Here is a 22,980-nt window from a genome sequence, read left to right as displayed (position 1 = left end):
AGCAATTCTGTAAGAGGATATCATGGGCTTCACTTTGTGTGTTTTAATTCAACTTGTCTTTGTCAAATCCATTAAAAATAGAATTTAATATAATAGTAAGACATAGTAAAACCAGGGCACTGAAAAGTATACCTAGATTCAATTGCAGTTTGTAACAAAAATCTTAATATGAAACAATCAGCAACTGACATTTTAATGGTGAAGAGATTATCACTCCTTTGTTAATGAATACAGACTTTCTCAACCTAATGTTTCCGGGCATATAAAGTATGTTCCAGAGGACTCATTACAGCTAACCATTACTAATTCAAATTACCTTGTGTACAATGAGTTCATGGGTGCCATCTGGCAGAGTCCTCCCATTTTCCTGCATCAGGGGCATGAAAGAAAAGCCAAACAACTTCTTCTCACCCTTTTCTTTTGCTGAAATGCATGTGTAAATAGCAGCACTTAATATACATTTTTGACAAAATAAACAGATATGATACAACATAAAAAAGAATTCTGGAAGCTATTTGCAGCTAGACAGTCTAATATTATCTTACATTTCTTTTCAGATTTACACATTATCTCCTGTAATGGTTTATTTATCTCATGTTAATCAAAAAGCAGTATTCTGTAATGGTTTGGTACTTAGTAACAACAAATAAAGGAAGCCACCAAATATACAGTTTTAGAAAATATACATAATTCCAGAAAATCCAAATGAATATGAAAATAAAAGGATTTTTTTCAGGTGACACATTCTACCCTCTGGTCTCCATTTTAGGTCAGCTCAGGCTACACTGCACTTCTATTTTCAAATAAAGCATTTGCCTCTATAGATATGACTGAAGATGTCGCTGTTCCTTGTTGAATGTTTGACAGCAGATACCATTTTCAAACTTAGATGCCTAAATTCCAAAGTTCGTTTATCACCTAAATACAAAGCAGACTGCAGAACACTGAGATGGCACAGATTTTACTGAAGCCAGTGAGTGCAGATGCTAACACTTGTGAAAATTAACCATTTTTTAATGAAATGTGTATATGTATGACTTTTGAGACAGGGTTTAACATAGTTGGGGTGCAGGTAATGATAACAAAAATATCCAACTTGTGCTGCATAGGAAAGATTGAGCAAAGAATCTGTCTGAAACACACCACTGATGTTTTTCCTTTATTACTTCATAGCTTATAAAAACCTTAAAACTCAAAAAGAAGAAATCAATGCAAATTTCTTCCTATTTGTTCCTTATATTTTGAAGTTTAAGCATCCAAAATCCAAATATACTATCACTTACTGTGTGCACCACTTTCCACAATGGCAATCTAAATAACCAAATCTTGCTATATCTACATCACCAAAAAGAGTCAAACAACGGCATCTGTTTAAAAGAACTGCAATTTTATCACAAGTCTGTGAGCAGTCAGCACCATAGCTATGAAACCTGTCTTGCATGCCCTGGTATGCAGAACAAGGACCCAGACCTCAATTTTTACCTCAAAATCAACTCTAAAATTGTTCAGAATATTTAGAGAATAAGTGGGGAAAAAAGCCCCACAATAAAAAAGTAATGTTGATTGACCATGATGTACCTATGTACATTTCCCATTGGTTGGACTGCTAAACATCTACTAAGGGACAGCTATAATTTTAGATAAATCACCAGGCAAATTCTAAATATGCATTTTGAGTTTACCTGAAATTCTGTTTATATTTGCAGCTGCAATGTTGTCTATTTCTATTTAATAAACTAGACTGGTTTCTCCCAGTATTTAAGCTTTCCCAAAGCACTGAGTTCCAAGTAGAGCTGCAATCCTGAGAAGCTGTCATGAAAGCGTTTCAGAGAAAGTTCATGCAGCTGTCCTTTTCTTGAGGTATTATGGAAACTCATGTGCTGACTGCAGCTGTAAGAGAGAGGACTAGCAGAAGTCATGAACAGCACTTACTGGAACAGTGCCGGAATTCACAGCGGATATGTGCTCCTCTGAATTTATCCACAGGAATAGGAAGTTTCAGCAGCTCAGACCATCTGGGACCATTGTTATGATAAAGCACAAAGGAATGGTATTCACTGGCTGGTGGCTCTCCAGAGCCAAATGAGATAAAATCCTAATGAAGAAAAAAATGATTAAAGATTTAAAGATAGAATCGTTCACTGGTAAGATGTCATCAAGGCTCTCTTCTAATGAAGACTATTTAATATTTACATTCCTATCATAAATGCCATATGTGTAGTTCAATGCTCACTATCTTTAAACCCATAAAAATAGTAGCACTTTGTTAGTATTTACTGATTAGAAAAAAATGCCAAGAACCATCCACACTGATGAGAATCAAAGTGTTATATAGGGGGAACTAGGTAATCAAGAAGGCTTGAGCAAAAAATGTGAAGTCCCATGACACAGCACAGTCTATCCAGTGTTATGCCCAAGCAACAAACAAGAATGTAACTGAGACAAGAACCGCCCAGTCTCAAGGTCTGTAGTCATTTGAAATAAGCCCGTAACCCTGCTGCAATCAGCGATATGTCCCAGCATGAAACAGTAAAGAAATCTGGACTCTCTGATTAGAAAGATGCAAACTGTTGATTGCCTTTGCAACACCCATGATGGTCTTTCCACAGCACATTAGCACAACAGGCAAATGGATTTGTCTAAATCCTGACTTGGGGATATGTATTATTTAAATCCCTGAGGGAAAGCTAAGCTGTAGCTTTTCTCCTCAGCAATCATAAGACATCACCTTTGCACCTTAATAGCCTTTTTAAAAATGTAAATATATATATATATGAATATAGAAGATACATATACACACACTTCTGTTTATTTATGTATATATAAAAATATACATACATTGCATGCCATGCATTTATACATGCAATCTCTCTTCACATATACAGACACACACAATTTGCACTAGGACTATTTGTGTCAGCCTTTCTTTAACTTGTCACTCAACAGCCCTCAAAATCATGCAGAACATGTGAAAACAGTACTTTCAAATAAAAAGGGAAAAATTATATTAACTATGTATGGAAAAGGTGAAAGGTGAACAGAAATCTTTTGGTTCAGAAAAAAATCTGAGAAAGAGTTATTTGTCAATAGTTAAAATATGAAACAGTGCCTGTTTGTAAACTATCACAAGCAGCATGCAATCAAAACTGAAGAAAAGAAGGAACATTAATTTATTGTTTTATGGATACATGGTGGCGATTTTTACATCAAGGATCTCTGATTTATTAAAATCAGACAAAAAAATGAAAGTTATCAAAACATGTTCTGTGTATCATAGAATCATAGAATAGTTAGGGTTGGAAAGGACCTTAAGATCATCAAGTTCCAACCCCCCTGCCATGGGCAGGGACACCTTACGCTAAATCATATCACCCAAGGCCACGTCCAATCTGGTCTTGAACACTGCCAGGGATGGAGCATTCACAACCTCCCTGGGCAACCCATTCCAGTGCCTCATGAGAGGAATTATTATGAAATAAGAAATTCACCAAAGCTTAATCTTTCTTCAACATTTTCAGGCCTCTTATGGAATCATTAATTATTTTGCTGGCAATTACATTTTATCTGATCACAGATAAATCATGTAATTGATCACAGAAATAAAACAAACATGCATTTTATAAAACTTTCATGAAAAGTGGATATACTTTGAATATCTAAAGACAGCAAAAGATAAACATGACTTCTTCAAAGCAATTCTGTATTCTTCAACAATGCCACAAAAGATGATTTACATCTAAAAAAGTGTATCAAAATGGACTACACCAAGGAAAAACATATAACAAAGATACCTTTAAAATTTGACCACTGCTGTCCACTACATGCATTGTCACTTCCACATTTCTTGCCACGCTTTTCCCTCCTTTCTCAAACTCTCCTCTTTCTACAGTGATATATAAATCATTCCTCATTTCACCTATAAAAAACCACAAACCAAAACACAAAGTTTACAGAAGTCAGTTCAATTTACTTAATTTTTGCTTTTAGTACTTTAGTAGACTTTCATCTTCTCTTCCAAACAAAGGATAGTATCATACCCATGATTTATCAGTATTTATGGATTTTAAATAATAACAATGGATTTCATAAACCAAGAAAACCAACAACAAAGCCATAATAAACAAATTCTAGGGGCTTTTATTCACCTGTTAGCTCTTTTTGGTCTTTACAGTGATTATCTCTAGCTATACTAAAGCTGGTCTAGCTTCACCTTACGTAAATGCCTCTTTTAATCTAAGGCATTATTAATGTGTTTGCTTTCATTTGTAATCATTACATTTCTCTGTTTGATGTCTCCTTGAAGAACTGATTTCAACTTTTTACAGTGAATCTCAGAAGAAATTTTATTATCTGAAGAAGCAAAAAACAAGAGGTTGGTGCTCTTTCCATTAGAAGGGCAGGCTTCCCAGACTGCTAGTGTTCAAATTTATCTTTCTGATCTAAAAGATCCCAACATACTTTACATTATCAGGATGTTCCAAAGTTTACCAGCAAAAATGTTAGCATATTTTTAGCATGTTGGAAAGGCCTCTGATAAATTAAAACCTTCATTAACACATTCAAACTACAAATCCAATACAGGCATTACATAAGTCCTACAGAGAATGTACAAGTTACTGAATACTGCTAGCGTATTTAAAATGAAATTCTTTGCACGTTCATACAGGAACATGTTAAGTTTTCTGTCAAGACCGCAACAAGAACTTTTGGATGAGATCCAAAAGCTGGTAATTTTATTTTAGTTTAATTTGACACAAATCGCAAAGTTTATAGTTGATGAAAGGAAGAAAGATTGGTTGGGAGTTGCAGAGGGGACAGAACAGGGGAGAAGCAGTACTGGTACTGACTGGAGTGGCATGATAGTGAAGCCTTTGCTCTGTCTGATAATGGTATTTGTTTTTCTAAGAAGTGTAAACTAATCTAGCTCTGGACAAACATTACCAGAAGTACATGGAAACAACTGGATTTTCCTTGTGAAATAAAAAAACACAGCACAGTGTCATAATTAGAAGTACCTTCTAAAATTCTAATGTCTAGATTTGGTAGAAAAAGAAATTGAGAATGTATGCTTTTATCTAGTGCAATGCAATTTTAGCATAATGGGAATATCCTTTTTCAGTAAAGCAGATTTTCACTGAGCACTAGGTGAAAAGAGTGCAAGTATGACAGTTTCATGTATTTATAGGAGTATCATTTAGAAGTCAAACATGAGATGGATACTTCTAATGCGGGTAAAATTAATTACAAGATATTTAATTAATAAATAATTAGTTCATCTTCAATTTCCAGCTTTCTTTTAATGTACAAGCAGAATTTGACCTGCTTGAACTTTGCAGCATACTCTCATATTTCACATTTCTTGCTTTTATTTTACTGCATAATCACTCACGAGTGATTTTGAAGTACCAGAAACAATGACCTTGCTAATTCTTCTAACATTTTTATAATATTATTCCATCACTGTATGCAAAATAATTAAATGATTCCTCCAAAGCACAACCTAAACCACTGACAAATGGAAAAAAAATAAAATAAAAAAAAGGTAATAGAGGAAAGTGCTATATTATCAAGTCCTCAAAAACCATGCCCACAAAATAAGGGGGGTGTGTGGAAATTTGCTATTATTATTATTTACCTTCTGAAACAGCTATGGATTGAGGTTAGAATAAAGTTAGACAGAATAAACACAAACACATACCAGCACCAGATGGTATTCGCTTAAGAGTTTTGTGTGAAGCCAAGAATGAAAGAGCTGAATTATTAAGTGTGTGCAATCATTGAATTAAGCCCTGGTTCCTGGTAGGAGCCAGGTTCAAAATGAGCAAAAGGTGGAAAGGTAGTGGTTATTCAGGTAATGGACTGTAAGCCTTATAAACAAAACAAAACAAAAACAACCAAACCAAACAGAAAAACCTGCAGAAGCAACCCTAAACCAAAATCCAAACACAAAACCTTTCAAAAGGATGTTGTGAATATGAGAAATGTATAAAGGTTCAGGTGAAGAATGGAGAAGTTGTGGAAGGAAAAATCCACTAAAGGATATGAAACAGAGGATCAGAAGCAGCTCAGGAAATCCCCTGAGTTGAAAATAGCTGGAGGCTGGAAGAATATCAGGTATATTTACCATACATGCACATATGCATGCACAGTTCTTACTCTTCCTTAGGTGACTGTTTACAACACTTGGCTAGATAGGCCCTTGGTCTGAATCAGCTCTGGTGTTTATTCAAGTCACCCTTCAACTACCCTAAGAACTACTAGATTCTGATTATTTACACATTGCAGTAATACTACTTTATAAATGTTTTAGAAACTAGTACAGTACACTTACTAAAGAGCATGCAATATATTAGGTCCTTTCTTAGCATATGCTTATACAAGGATAGGTTCTAGTTAGTGCTGGCAGTCTGTCACTTTCAAGAGTCTGACATTCAGAAAAAAACGCCAACATATAGTAATCAAAAAGAGAAGCTTTGTTATATAACTAATTTTAGCCAATAATCTGTAGTTGCAGCATTTATCTCCTGAAAGATTAACTTGATTTCTACTTGCATTTGTGCTACATTCTCTCATTATTTACATTTATCAGCAAGGAATTATTTCAATTTTCCATGGTGTCTTCACAGAAACATAACCAAACAACCATGTTCACCACAAATTTTATGACCTACCCCAGATAAAACTCAGCAAAACTCAAGTTTTCTCTTTTTAAAAAGGGCAAACTGTACAGGATTTAAGTGCAAATGAAAATGACCGTGGAACAGGATGCTCAGAGGAGTTGTGGATACCCTATTATTGCAAATGTCCAAGGCCAAACTGGACATGGCTTTGAGAAACCTGATGCAGTGAAAGATGTCTCTGCCCTTGGTGGGAGCAGGAATAATAATTTTTAAAGATCAAAATTATCTTTAAAGGTCCCTTCCAACCCAATCAATTCTACATTTCTAAGCAAAAATAAGAAAGTATTTCTAAAAGAAGTAATCAGCACTTCACAAAAGTTAGGCAGGCTTTCAAAAATGGTGTCTGCATCTTAAGTTTTTTTAAAAAATCCAACCCCATTGACTTTCACCCACCTAGTTGACAGAAAAATCACAGGCAAAAAAAAAAAATACAGGAGGAGGATGTACTGTCACAAATACTGTCCTGTTCTCCTCGTACAGAACTTTGGCAGAGTTTGTAATAATTTGTCATGAAAGGACAGTTCAGATGAATTTTGACCTGATCTACATCTATTCAGGAATCTCTACTCCATTTTCAATGTCCCAGAGAAAATTAAGACATGTTGGTCACGTTATTGAAAGATAATGACAGATTTTCTCCATTATCATGCAAGGCAAATTAAATCCAAGAGAAAACTGAACCTCTCATGCTGTATGAAGAATAACAATGTTTCATATGGAAATGAGTACAAAAGCAGAAGGGAGAGGACAGAAATAGACAGGAAAATTCATCAAAAATAATGTAAACTATGGGCTACATATCAAGGGTAGCCTGTACCTTGAAGATATAACAGCAGCTTCCTTTCCTCAATGTGGCACATCTGACATTTTATAGTCTTTACAAGTATGTAGGTTTTAGTTTAAATATGGCCTTCTGTCTGGATTTGTACGCACACATATTTCACTTTTGGTTTAGAAAAGATTACTATTCCCAATGAAAATAATAAGAAAGCCAACTATATTGAACTTTCACATTTCAGGTACAACAATGGATTCCTGCTCATGACTGAGAGACATAAGAGAGTATGGTTTTGTCAAAATGTGTTCTATAAAGTATATGTATTTATTCAATGTGACTATTTGTCGGAAAAAGGCAGGAAAACTTAAGGGTGCAGGTGTCTATGACCTTCATACCTGGCCACACCAGGGCACCTGGCCAATGCTTCAGCATGGACAACAGTGATACCAAGAGAAACTGCACCCCAAGAGTGAACAATTACATATCTGGCACAAAGCCAATTGTTTTTCTAAGGGTATAAAAGCAGGACCCTCTTGTGGCCAGATCTGAAGCCCCACCTATGGGTGATGCACTGCCTAGGAATTTTCCAAATTCCAAATTCCTGGCATCGGCTGCAACGAGGCTTCTCAGCTTGAAGTGTGGGCATGGATGATGATTAGGTGGTGATTGGTGATGTAATTCTTAATCTCTGTTCTCTCTATGCAGTAATGATTTGCTAATTTTCCTCTGTGCTATACATACACATATATATATATATACCTGATTCACCTTAGTGTGCTTGTTTGCCTTAGTGTGCTTGTTTAATAAACTGTGCACATTATACAGCTAGCTTGGGATCACTTTTTGAGTACCCTGCCTGTTCGCAGGACAGATACATGTACAGGAATGTTAAGAACTTAAAACTGTGCTTCTGACAAACCTTTAGCACAATATTTGTATGAACATTTGTAAGTAAAAGCTCATAAAATCAGGAAGTCAATGAGGTTGTAAAAGTCAAGCACAAAGCCTTATCAGAAAAGAGCTGACAGTGAAAAAAGAAAATGGGTTTGAAAAGTAAACTTTCACTCTGGAAAGGAAAAAGGAGAGAAAATTAAAATAAAAAAATATTTGGATCAAAATTTAAAAAATTATTCCAATCTAAATATATTGCTCTGGAGATCTCTTAATCACTTTTATTTCCTCAGTGTAGAAATGCCATTGCTTCAATGTTCCTTAACAGAAATTCTCTCAACAAAAATTGAGGTTGTGTAAGACTAAGGACATTTTTTTGTGTTGCCTGTTCCAATCTAAACAATTCCAACTTTCTCTACAATGTATTCAGACATCAGAAAATTTCTCAATTTATCTATATTCCTTTAACAGATCTTTTTAAATTATGGCAACTGTAATTACACATTTGATTACAAGAACATGTACCATTTTTCTATGGGCTCTTTGCCTTAACCAGTATATCAGACAGGTAATACTGACAGATTACATCATGTTCTAAGAGAGACAGTTACAGCCATAAGTAGTACTGAAAGGCAAAGTCCTACTGAATATCTGAGTTCAGAGGTAGGCTTTGGTGAGTATAAACAGTATCTTCAGATACCATAGTATTTGCATGACTCAAATCTCTCCCAGGTATGTGTATTGAGATTTTCACACAGTCTTATACTTGACCAAATATGGGGAATTTACACAAAAAAAGAGAGGCACATCTTAAATGGTACAGTACATCAGATTTTAATTACTGGTTGAAAACATGCTTATAGAACGGAATCTCAATCAGACATGATGATACTAAACATAACAAAAAAAGCAACATACTTATTCCATCTTATTTCCATATTGATAAATACAATGTCCCCTTCTCTAAGTCTGCTTCACTGAAAACATCCCATGGTTATTTTCAGCATGAAGTTTGGTAAAGGAATAAGCAACTGAAAACGACATTGAAAATGATGCTCAACTAAGTTGACAATCTTCTACCTACAATGAAGTTGTGTGGTACCAAAGATCAAGAACACTTGAAAGCATTTCTTTCAAAAGAAAGGGCAGCTCATTTTCCCCTGCTCTTATGGAGCACTTCCATCCCCCAGCTCCTGTTGTGCTAGTTTTCTTTCAGCTTTCTGAATTCACCAGGGCTTCCAGACTGTGCAATGAATATGTGGGTATCGATATCCAGTTAGTAACAGTATTAACCAAGATAGGGTCAAACCCCTAAGTCAGCTTTGTCTAGGATTGACATACAGTTTTCTAGGTAAGAAAAGATTACAGAATGGTGAACAATACACACTAAGATCATTAAAGATATTTGGTGGAGCTAAACCACCTGGATCTCCTTAGAAGTGAAGGACACTTCTAGACATGTGGGTTATGAGTTGAGTCAACAGAGGCTGGAAAAAGGCAAATTAAAGAAGCCATGTGTTGCATTTCTGTGTTGTCTAAATTTCACCGCTTAGAAAACTGCTTATCTTGGCAAAGCTTCTTTCTAGCCACTATCCCAATAAAAAATGAGGTTAACACATTACAGCCAAGCATAAGTAAGGCAGAAGGTTGTTGCACATTGGATGTGAGATGACAAACAACAAAGTAGAAAAAAAAGGTTGGTGTTGGAGTAGGGAGTAATAAACTCCCTCTTGGAAAAACAGAAGAACTGTGAGGATCACAGAGTGCATATCTAGGGAAGCTGTTTGTTCTTACTTCAGAAAATAATGCAATGTGTTAAAAAAGGGTATCAATATATTCTGCCCTAATTAAAGAAATGACCCATTAACTGCAACACTTTGGCACTATTTCACCTATCTGGATAATCAAAACAAGATTTTTAAATATTAAAAGCTGCAGACTGAAACAGTCCTACAAGAGCTTCTACTGTGAAGTGAGGTCTAAAGCTATATGGAAATTGAAGTTCCACAGAAATCAACAAAAACCGTAAAGCTGCAGTGATATGAATGATTATACAGCCTTAACTTTCCTGTGCACATTCTGCAGGGATATTTACTCTGGTATCTGAATTTAACTGAATATGAAAAAAGGTGCTGACCTAAAATGTCTGGGTTGCTAAACCAAAATGTGTACAAGCACAGCACTAGCATATGAACCTGCCTCTTCTTCAGGTCTTGCCAATACGTTTCAGCTGTGACCTGGCAAACAAATCATGAAAGCCCTATTTGTAGACCTAGAGGGGAAAAACTCCAAACTCTTCTTGCCCCCAATGTAGGTGCTAATCAGGCACATGACAGCTCAAGGTTTCTGACCTAAGAAGAAACCAAAGAAGCTTCATCACGTCAATCCAACTAGCAATGAATTGTCCAAGGGCTGAACAAGAGCACAGCACAGAGACCTGATGAGCCTCAATTACGTGAAAGAGGCAATTATAAAATGTCTGAGGAAAAGTCAATTAATGTTGAAAAACAGCCAGAAGACAGACTGCTGGAGGACACACTTAGCTAATGGAGGTCAGCCTTCCCGAACCTGCCAACTATAAAACACACATTTTAAATAACGGGTAAAGAAAAAAGAGGCAGGAGTATTTTGCAGTTTGGAGACGACAGGAGGGGTCCTGTCATCTTTACTGAGGGGTTTCATTATGGGATGGCTCTGCTTGCTCCCTTTCTTTCACAGGTAGGATGCTGCATCACCACTACTCAGGACCTGCCTACAAGAACTAGTCTACTGTTGCTCACATTGCACACCCCAGCTATGGGACCTACATGCAAGCTGCCTCCAGCCCACAGAGGCTTGAATGTTCCCACTGAAGCTCAAATTACAGGAACAACACAGGTAATCACTCGACAGAAGAAGGTCAGAAAAGGACAAGCATCGGGAGAACATTTGTATGAATATATGTTGGTTGCTGTTTTATTTTTTCTAGGAACTTTTGTACCTAACCTAAGCATCAAAGTAATGATCCTTTCATCACAAAACTGCTTTTAAACTTACAGAAAGAAAACTGTGTTACAATTGCAACAGAGATATTATAACAAGACTTTTCTCATATTCCAAACACATTTAGAACTGCAGAATTTCTTGTAGCATATTAATATGGAACAGGTTTTCAAACTGAAGATAGCTGTCAAAGATCAAAGGTAGCTGTCTTTGTTAGAATGAAAAGTGTTTAGTTTGCCAGCTATCCTCAAAAAGCTTTCTAGTGAAATAAATTCCAATTTGATTATTTAGTATAACAAAACATAGTGTGATTGCACTTGAATAAGATAGCATCTCATATAGTTATAGCTTTCAGCGTGCAAATCTAAACTGTCCTGGCAGCAGCCACTAATTGAAAAATAATTACACAGAACTCACTAGGAGCTTTTGTTAGGAATTGCTTTTTTGAAAGCTTTGCTTGGAATTATAGGTCCTTTAGAAGCATGAATTGAAAAGGAGCAGAAAACACTATTTTGTTTAGAGAAAGCTCCTGTTCATTTACATCTCTGTAAAATACCAGCTAACGCGTTGCTTTGTTTTATACCCTAAACATGACTTGAACAGCTCTTAAAACAATTTCAGTTGTAGGGACTGAATATCTCTCAATGTAGCACAGACAAAATGTTATTATCCAGGATGTAAAACTTGTGGATGAAAAATGTTTTAGAGAAAAACTCCTTAGATTATTTTGTAGAAAGGGACAAGACCTGTGTAGCTATTGTCAGTAGGATGACCTCAAAAAATCATGCAGAATGTGATTTTAAATGTGGAGAGGGCTAGGGACCCTTAGTCTACCTCACCTCCTACCCTTCAAGTCAATCCATATTATGCCTTTTAGCAGCTAGGATGTTCTATGATCTTACTATCCACACTGACATAATGACAATAACAAGCAAAACTGAAAGATAAAAGGAAATCTTCCACTCCCTTTTTAGCTGAGTAAACTTTGAACTGGCACAGCTGAAGTTGTGATAAGAAGAACTTATACAGAAACACAGGGAACAAAACAGAAGAACTCAATTCAAAAGTAGGTGGCCCTATGTCTGGGTGATGCAGCACTGACCACCTGCATGTAGCCTGAATTTCAACAAGTTACACTACAAGCAGATCACATTTGAAGTACTCACAAGTTGGAGTTTGTAAATAATTTTACAAATATATGTATTTATTAGTATATACCCTAGGGGGCAGAAGGGTAAGAGATTAAGTCCTGGGATACTATAGCAATACTAAACTCTTGCTAATGCCTCTCTGAGAGTTGAACTGTGATTTCATAAAATCACAGACTGGTTTGGGTTGGAAAGGACCTTTAAAGGTCATTTAGTCCAACCCCCTGAAATGAGGAGAGGACCTTCCACTAGATCAGGTTCCTCAGAGGCCTGTCCAGCCTGACTCTGTGTGTTTCCAGGGATGGAGCATCCACAATTTCTCTGGGCAATCTGCTCCAGTTTCTCACCACCCCCACAGTTAAGAATTTCTAAATCTAATCTAAATCTCCCCTCTTTTAGTTTAAAACCATTACACATCGACACAGGCCCTATTAAAAGGGGAGGAAATTACAAATTAGTTTCCTCAGGCTTGTCACAACCACGCCACTCATCTTGCTGTCATCTGCAAATCTGCTGAGGGTGCACTCAATCCTACTGTTTATGATACTGAAAAAGATATTAAGCAGCACTGGTCCTAGTACAGACCCCCCACGAGGGGTCAGTGCCCCACTTGGCACTGATCTCTATCTGGCCATTGACACTCAGCTGCTGACCACTACTCTCTGAATGTGATCATCCTACCAATAAATTATCCACTGAATAGTCCATCCATCAAACCCACATCTCTCCAATTTAGAGAGAAGGATGTCTTTACTCAGCCACATCAGTCTCTTGCCTTCCCGATTTCTTACATAAGATTCAGAATTGGATTTAATTAAAAAAAAAAAATTAAAAAAATCAATTAAAAAAAGTCAAGATAAGCAATCTGGCATATTTCATGAAAATCACAGTATAGAAGGATGTTATTTGAGAGAAGGTCATCCTTAAGGAGATCAGCTCAGGAAGATACGGGCACACTGCATTTCACAAAGAATTTAATCACTACAGGAAGTAAAATCCCATTATCATAATTACTTCTATTATTTATATACTGCTAGCTAGTTTTTATATGTAACATATATTCTTGTTTCCAGAGAAACATTGAAGCCACTCAGCAAGTGTTAGAATTCTGGGAGCACTGGTAACTTTGGTAACACTACTGCCTTTTTCTATTGGATTAAGTAAGCTTTGGCATTTAAACCAAAGGCAAAGATGAATAAACAGATTCCTTTCCTCTGTTACCCTTCTGTCCTTTTTCAATAGAACATTATCTGCATTTTTAGCTTTATTATAGAAATTCTCAACAAGCCCTAAGAAACGCTCATCAGAAAAGAAAATGAAATACCCTTTATAAGGGATTCTCAAACTGTAATTCCTTCAGCTTTCAAATGGATTGTAGATTTACCACATAAGACTCAATTGCTCTGTGATCTGTTTTTTTCTTTCTTTTAACAATGAAATGTAAAACAAGTTGCTTTGAACAAGTGGAGTATAAAACACAAGGGTTTTTTTAACAGAAGACTTTGACCTGCTGAGTTTGTACAGCTACAACATAAAGTATTTCCAACAGAATTTTGAAAGCTCATCTATTTTTACAGAGCTAAAGCATTCATGTTAGTTTGCGAGTGCTCCTTACCTGGTTAATGGAAGCCATAACTATCCTTGTATACACTTCCCATGCATCATTGCTACTTATACAATGCTCAAAAGAAAGCCAGCTTACTCTTCCAAATCCTATAAACTAAAGAAGTCCCTTTTCCCCATCCTCCATGTCAAGAGACTTTAAATCAAGGGAAGTCCAATTAAATTCTGTCTTTCCACAGTTCTCTCTTTTCTTTCTGATCCTAACGAACCAAGAAAACAAAACAGAGGAGATGGGAAGAAGAACAACCTAGAAGTTCCTTGCACTTGTCCTACCAAGTATGTAGTCATGTAGTCACCTTTCTTTTCACCAGTGACTTGTGGAAATGATAATTCCTTAGGTAGATAGGATCAAAGTTTTAAAAAAGTATTAAAATAGGATTTGGAAGGCAGAGGCTGTTCCCTACAGAGTACTACAATTTTGTGAAAGGTCAAAATTCAGGGTGTCTTTTCTACACAGTATTGCTTAAGAATATTTTGCGTAAGTAATATATCCAGGCAATATCACTTTCAGTAATGAAAAATACATGTATCTGGATTCTTGGAAATCAGAACAGTAAACAATGGCAGGTGTTAAATTTAGGCTGTTTGTACTCCATGCAGGATAGAGAAGACTGGAAAAATTCAAACAAGTGTGTCAGACATAAATTTCTTTTCCTAGAATAAACAGTTCCTCACTATATCCAAGCCCACTGACAGAGACACCATGATGAAGAGAACAGATTCCATAGCTTTCATTATATTTTTGCTCTCCAGACTCTTATTCTAAGCTTTGAAAGAGGGAATATGCTTCTAGTCAAAATAACATCATTGAAAAATGCATGGTATGATGAGGGTAGCATTTTGTGAGATCATTTGTATAAAAAGACAAAAATTCTAGTTTTGGTTTCATTCTAAAAGCTTCTGAAGATAGAAAGCAAGAAGGACTGGAGAGTGTGTGCTTGCACATGAAAAGAATAGAAGACCTTTTAATAAACCAGATGAAAGAGTAATGAGTATATTCAGTAGCTTTCAAAGACAGGATTCTGAGGAGATTTAACTGGACAGATAAAGGACATCCAATGAAATTAAAAGCTGACAAATGCAAAGCAACCAGATGTGATGGTAAAAAAGCCTAAGTAATGTTTCCTAAATTAAGCATATGAAAGCTTAGTGTAGGAAACTTAGAAGCACTGCAACATCCTGGGCAGCTCATTCTATCTGCTGAATGAGCAGAAACTTTTAAGGAAACCAAACAGAACACTGAGAAACAAAATGAGACTTGTATTGTTTGACAAATACATCTGAAAGTATGACAATTCTGTTACGGAAATGAATACTGCAGCTTCATGTAGTCTTTAGCTATGTTATTTGCAAAATTACATCACAGGATTAGAAGAGGACCAAAAAATTCAGAGTAAAGGATTACAAACCAAGAACTTTGCAGTCAGGACTGACCAGCTCTAGCCATAGTTATCAGCATTATACACCTTTTAAGATAATGTACAAGGAAAACAATGACTCATCAATTCTTTAACCTTTTCTAATATCAAAAGAGTTTAATAATTTGGATGGACAGGAAGAAATATAAACCCTGATTTAAATTCAAAGCAAGTGGTTGTCAGATCTCAGCAGTGGTAATGCCACTATTTCAGATCATGAGCTGAAAATGGGTGTCCATAGCTAATTAATATCCATCTATGACAATCTGTTCCAATATCAGCCAACAGGCCAACTGTTTATGCACTTAAGTACATTTATGGACTAAGACATTTGGAGGCTACCTGCTGTCTTCTATAAGATACACAGCCTTTTAAAGTCGCATCTATAGCTGTTTTAAATAAGAATTTTCTTTGATATTATAGACAAAGGTGCATAGAGTATGTTCATAGATGAAGTTCTCTGGAGTAAAGATCAGGCCTAACTGAACTGCTTTATGTACTGAGATTACTTTATGTACTAGAATCTCACATTGAGTGGATTTTGGCTTTGAAATTTGGAAACAGATTCTGTGAGAATGCACTACATAAAACAGAAAAAAAGCTGGTAAAAGTACATATAGAAAAATAGAAAAGGGCTTTTACATTTCATCACCTATAATGTACATTAATCAAACTTAAAGTACTGCCCAAAAAGTCTAGTATGTTTGTAAATATTAAATGCTAAATTTTATGTACTAAGTAGTGATGTGATTGTCTGTCCTTTCAGGAATGGTGAATACAGAAACCCAGGGGGTAAGCACAGTTATCCTTCACTGGTTTACAAAGCCTCCTGAGACCACTGGCTTGTGCATCTGCAGACTGCCAAACTAGGATGATGGAAGGAAGTTTACTAGTTGTCGCATAGAGTTTGCCCTTAAAAAATAAAACAGCTAAAATAGTTACCTATTTCACAGTCTTTTTGAGTTATGTATGTTTTTTTCCTAGCTATCTACTTCATTTCCTAAAACACTTGGAGTTCATTGAAACATTCTATGGGTCCTGGAAACAGCATTCTGTGGCTTCACCCTGTCAAGCTCCAGTGACATAAAAAGCATTGCTCTATAAAACCATGCATTATTATTGTCAACAAAATTCTGGTTTGGCATGTATGCTGATTCTAGTTACTTTTTTTTTTTAATGACAAAATGTCCAAAGAGAAAATATATGATGAAAAATGGAGGTCATAGAGAGTTTAAATAAACCAGAATAGGAGAGAAACTTAAAATAAGTGACTTACAAAAGAGATACTGTAGTTTAGCAGCATGAAGTATTAATGAATAATTCAATACAGTCTGGTTCAGAACCTTAAACTAAGTGCTAATTAGCCATAGCTACAAACTTACTTTCAACAAAAATATAAAATAAGACCTAATTAATGACCATTTCCAGTGGCAAAAGATGAAGTTCTCTAATTTATCTCTGAAAAGACACTAGAAGAGAAACAAAATTAAAGGGGAGCTTTAGAAGAAAAAGGCATTTCAAAAGCTACGTTCCTGCAGGCATTTCAGTGCCTAGGGCATACTGCTCTGGTTAGTCCTTGAAACTCATCATTGCAAGAGTGAAATGATTATTTCTCTTTAGGAAAAATATCTTCCATGTCAGTAAATGCAGAATAAATAAACAGAGAATAAAAACACTGTCCATTTTGCCAAGCTGAGGTGAGCATACCTTTGGACTGAGAAAGCAGCACATCAAAACCTATATTTTTTTTTTTAATAAAAAAGAAAAATTGGACAAACTGAGCCTGCACAATTCTTTGAAACCAAGTTGAGAAATTCCTCCAGTAGCTGCTATACAATACTCTGCTATAACATGTTTTCTGCAGTTTATGACATCACATTATTTCACAACTGGAAAGTGAAGGGATACAAGAGTTATTTACAGACCTTAGAAAATTTGATAAATAGACCAGAAGGTCACTAAATCAAAAATAAATGCAAAAAGGTTTCTTAATGAGAGTTATAGCGTGCTCAGTAAAACTGCTTCCACTGTTACAAACCATATCGTCTACAGTACTCATTTGATTCAAATTACATGTCCAACAGTAATACAACAAATAAACCCTAGCTAATAAGCCATAAGATTTCAATTGAATGCTTCCATTAAACAAACATACATAATCTAAGTTCAAATGAAGTGGCATGTGACTCACACATTTTCTTGTTCTAAATATTGCAGTTACACCGGCAGAGTATTTTCAAAATAATTCTAAAACTGTTTGGTTGAGTTCTGTGCATGTTTTAAGTGATTAGTAATACTGAACAAGATGCAGAAGGACAGATGTTTAATTGGCAGTAAAAACACAAGAGTGAATTCTCAGTTGTCAAGTTTCAGGAAGAAGTTCAAGAGAAATCCATGCCCATAAATAAAGCTGAGTCTCAGTAATGAGTTTTAAATACCTATTTATACTTCCTTGATTAATGAAGTATTGAAGCTTATTTATTGTTGCCTCAGAGCCTTAGTTTATTTCTGATTTAGGTACACACGAATGAAAAGACAGATCTTTATAAGAAGAAGGTAGTGTCTGTTAAAAATCTGCAAGTCATGAGGATGATTTACATTTGTGAGAGTCAAGGCATTGTGTGTGGACTCAGCTGAAAGTAAGATGTGAGCTCCTCCCTGCAACATTTCTCAGCATCAACACAACACCATAATCATGCCAAATTAGTCTGCTTGCAAATATGCTTTTCCTTTAAAGAGACATTTCCCTTATAATTTCCAGCATCCCATTAAAGTTTTGAGAAATTTAATTTCAGGGATGAAACTATAGATAATTCTGTAATCTTCTTTCTGTATTTGCTTCTTCACATTCATACTGACACAATCTTTCTTTCCCTAGCATCTGTTTAAGTATTCAAATATTTTGTCATAGAATATAAGCAAAAAGTCTCTACATCCCTATTATTATCTATTTTCAATATCTTAATTTCCAGTATTTGACCCACAAACTTCATGAAACCAGAAGCTGTACAGTGTCGGTGAAATTCTGTGAGCTACCAGCTCTTATGAACAGACTGTTCTGCTGGTTCTCTCTTTCTCTGAGTAGAGAACAGCAGTCTTGCATTCAGTCATCCTCGCTTATAAAGTGGGGCTCCATCTCTCAAAAGAGGCTGCTATGGCGGTATGCCATAGTAACTATACATTGTATAGTTACTATAGTAACTATATACTAGTAACTATACAATGTAACATTGTAACTATATAATGTATAATGCAATAGGGCCACTGGGACCCAGTTTTCTTCTATCTGAAAAAAACCCTAACATAAAAGTCTTCAAAGAGATAAGAAGTTTTATTCTACAGTATTAATTTGGAAAGAAGCTGAAAATGAAATAATTTCTCATTAGTTCTTTCTTTTTCTGCTTACTGGTTTGTTTTGTTTTGTTTTTAACTTACCAGGCATTATAATATTGGAAAAACCTAGTTTCCTTGTTATGGATACTCCATGGGTAAACCTGGATGTATACTCTCTCCTAATTTGTTCTATGTCTCCATGAAGTAATTGAAGAGAAACTGCCAGACCTGAAAAAGAAAAGAAAAATGAGAAAAAATAAGACATTAAGACAGACTATAGTCGTAACTACTACTTAAAAATTACATACATTTGCATTTTCATACATTACATAGACATTCCTGAGAACTCAAAAAGTTCAGTGGAAGTTCAAAAATACCAAGCCAACCCACCTCAATTTTTTTATGCATTTGGGAAGGGTAGCAACCACCAGAAATCAATAAAGATTAGTAACCATAAAACAAACAAACAAAAAAACCATAAAAACAAATACCCATTAAAAACATTAGCAAATTATTACTGATATATAACTGTACTATGATAACACACGGGATCAAAATTATGTCAATATAATCAAGGATGGGTTGAGGCTTTAATTGGAAAAATAATTAGAAAAAAAAGTCAATTCCGAGAAACATCAATCATCAATATTTGCTGCCATTTCAATTTTTCACTTCCTTCGACACAATGCTGTCTTCATTGGTACACAAGAAAAAGTGGAAACGGAATGTCCCTATCTATGGGAGAAATTTGTAAGTCTCATTACAATGCATCGCTTAACCTGATACAAAGTTATACAGTTTATTAACCCAAAATCTGAAGAAACAAACTTTAATAAACCAATATAGCATAATAAAATATGTTTTACTTCAGCACAGTAATTTCATAATGACCATAATGACTGAAAATACAACCTTTTTTTCAATATTCACCAGATTTAATCAATTATGCTCTTTCCTGTGTTTGCAAGAAGACATACAAAATGCAAGGGTGACCATATAACAATTTTCCAATATTTATCCCTCTAGAACCAAGGAAGAATAACTTAATCAATTATATCTGCAGTACGCAAATAAATTGCAAACAGTATACTTAATTGAGATTAACAAAAACAAAATACATGCCTTTTGATTATTTAAATAAGGCAAGTGCCAGGATGATACAGCTTGTACAGATTAGTCTATCCTAACCTTCAACATTACTGCAGCATAGCATGTGCCAACATACAGATCAAGGAGAAAACAAGAGCAAACTCTTCATATACACTGAACAACTGGAAATAAACAAGCAACTTGGAGGACTCAAAACTAACTTTAGATTAAGTTTACACAAACAACATGCAGACTGAATAACAAGGTCATCAGTCCTTTCAGCTTTGGAAGAAATTCCCCCTACAATCATGTTACTATTTAACTGAATAAATTTACCTGAAGTTTGATGGTTTTTAAATCAAAGCATGAAAAATCTGTACTAAATGCTGTCAGTCCAGGCTACTGCCCTAAAGAGATCAGGGATCTAATTACTTTTTCAAGACCAGGTTGGACGAGGCCTTGGGTGATATGGTTTAGTGTGAGGTGTCCCTGCCCGTGGCAGGGGGGTTGGAACTTGATGATCTTAAGGTCCTTTCCAACCCTAACTATTCTATTCTATGATTCTATTCTATTCTACATGACAACTTTTATCTTTTTCCTCTTACCTCCACCAATATTTTATTATTTAGCAATTCCAGAGAATGTGATACTCTGACAAGACTTTCATTCTCCTATGAAAAACAGCTCACCTACACATCTTGAACTGAGTACACAAACAAATCTTACAAGGAAAAACACTGTGAAGTCTATTCTATTTTAAGAACTGTATTTAATGGCATGTACATTAATTATTTTAGTAGTAGGAACTTGTTCTGTGGTTACCATGTAAGCAAATTTTAGGAATTAATTGCAATTATTTTTAGTGGAGATGAGAAGACAAAACAAACCATACCAGTGATGTGGCCAGCTGAGAGTACAGGAGGTTGGTAAGAAATCATATGGACAAAATTCAGACTCTGTTAGAGCAGGTGAAAAGTTTTTCATTGTGGATGGGAACAGCTAGGCTGGGTATAGTTCACTTATACATATGGATATTTAGCCCAATTCCAATCTTGTTTCTCTTATATTTTAAGAAATCATTATACATACATATGTATGTAAATTCATACCCCATATGCCCCTAGTGCACTGTTTCCTTGGAAACCTGAAAAGCATTTGCCATTGCTCCAAATTACATCAATCACAACAGCATTAATCAGATATTGTACACCACCTGGTGTTGAGCAAAGTTACTGTGTTTTATACATAAAAGTTGAAGACCTCAAATTCAATTTGTACTACAGTTCTTGTTGTGTAGAAATTTCGCAGATTTCCTTGAAGAACTTAAATTAGCTCAAAAATGAGATAAATGTCAACAAAAAAAATGTCAAAACAGTTCTAACTGGAGAAATAAGCTGCCTGTCAAGGATCTGAAATACTTGATCATGCAAGGCAAGAAAGGTATTAGCTCTCTGTATTTCACAGCATTCATTGTTAGAGAGTGAAGAGTTATCTTTTTATATCCAAACGCATCAAGAAAATCTCTCACTGAACACACTTAAAACATGGCTTAGTCATTTTACCTGTAGTTTAAATACATCTTTGGAATTCATCCCCCAGCTCTTCAGAATAATGAAGAACACTGGACTGAAGATAGCAAAGACATTTAAGAATGTTATACAGTGCAAATAACCCAGTATGACAGGAAAGAGTGAAAATAAACCAGAATAGAAACAGAGCAAAGATGCCCAGGGAAGGAAGTCTGAACAATCTCTGAAAACCAAGGCTGCAAGTTAATGGTCTTGCTGCTCAGGGTCCAGCTGCCTATGAAAAGAGAATTGACAAGAAGGAAAGCAGATCTGATACATCTGGTAAAAACACTGAAGGCACAAGGGTACGGACTTTATATAATTGATGAAAAGAAGATGATCCCCAGTTAAGAGTTCTGATTGCTCTCTCATATCTCCACTAATTTTGCAAGGAAATTTAGGCTCCCCTGCATTAAGGACCCAATATCAATGTAGGAGATATGAATATGACACTCAATGAAAAAGAATCCAGGAAAAAGATTGCAGAGATATTCTTTTTGCATACAGAAATAGAAAGCAAATTCATTAACATTTCTCCTGTGGAAACACGGATAACTTTTCTGTCATATAACAAAGGTAATACCCTTTAGTTTAATTTATGCCACTCTGATGATGTATGTCAACATCAGTTCCTTCTCATCTCATTTCATGCACTACACAATAAAATTATCAGCTGTAGAAAAAATTAGAGCATCTGATGGAACAGCTGTGCACAGACAAAGCAAAGCAGAAAACTACAGTATGCCACCATACACTGCATCTGGCTGTGGCTGATATGATCGCTACACCATTTATGAGACCTGGAATCTACCCGAAAATTCAAAACTACAGATTATTGATTTCCAGAATATTAGGAGCTAAAACATAACATGAAAAAGATTATCCAGTCTCTAAAGGACTGACATTTTATTTAGTTAGGAACATAGCGTAGCTTTGTCCTCTCAGAAAAATTTCAATTACTTTCCTAGTGGTAATTAAACCCTCTTGTGTTAAATATTATTCTTCATTTACTCCAGTTCTGAAAATATTACCACAAAACTCTGTGTGGCACTGCAAACAGATCTGCTTTTATTTCTTTTGCAAGCACATGAAATTCCTCACAATTAACTCACACCATAGTTCACCACAGATTATTTTTATCATTCAGGTGAAAAATAAAACAGAAAATTGACAACTGGGCTGAATAAGCACTCCAGATTTTTGTTAGATCTGTCATTTCACTTTAAAACAGCTTTTAAACTGCATTACTGATTTCTGCATTTAGTTATGGCAAAAGGCAACTGTTTATTATGCTTACAGACCACTTATTTGCATCTGAGCTTCGGGGGGGGGGGGGGGGGGGGGGAGGGAAAACATTTACATTCAGCTTCTATCTACTGGCAGCAGAGAATCCTAGATCATATTAAGAAGAAAATGCCTAGCAGCTGCTCAGGAAGCTGATAGAAAAAAACCCTCAGACAGAATGCTATT

General features: G+C 35.5%; 1 protein-coding gene across 2 annotated transcripts in view; it reads right to left on the bottom strand.

The window, feature by feature from the left end:
- DOCK4 (dedicator of cytokinesis 4) overlaps positions 1-22,980 on the bottom strand; it is a 242,056-nt gene that overhangs the window by 84,817 nt on the left and 134,259 nt on the right. For both annotated transcript variants that reach the window (XM_061467701.1, XM_061467700.1), the window contains 4 exons: positions 18,956-19,081; positions 3,792-3,916; positions 1,933-2,095; positions 317-423 (listed from right to left, as the gene is read on the bottom strand). In XM_061467701.1, coding sequence (XP_061323685.1) covers positions 317-423; positions 1,933-2,095; positions 3,792-3,916; positions 18,956-19,081 — 521 coding nt within the window. The remainder of the gene's footprint in view (positions 1-316; positions 424-1,932; positions 2,096-3,791; positions 3,917-18,955; positions 19,082-22,980) is intronic.

This window comes from Pezoporus flaviventris, unplaced genomic scaffold (genome assembly GCF_033815535.1).
Source record: "Pezoporus flaviventris isolate CSIRO_AGI_PZ_B2104156 unplaced genomic scaffold, CSIRO_AGI_Pfla_v1 ptg000045l, whole genome shotgun sequence".
Lineage (NCBI taxonomy): Eukaryota > Metazoa > Chordata > Aves > Psittaciformes > Psittacidae > Pezoporus > Pezoporus flaviventris.
Note: the sequence above shows the minus strand (reverse complement) of the source record. Positions and strands in the feature narration are given on the sequence as shown.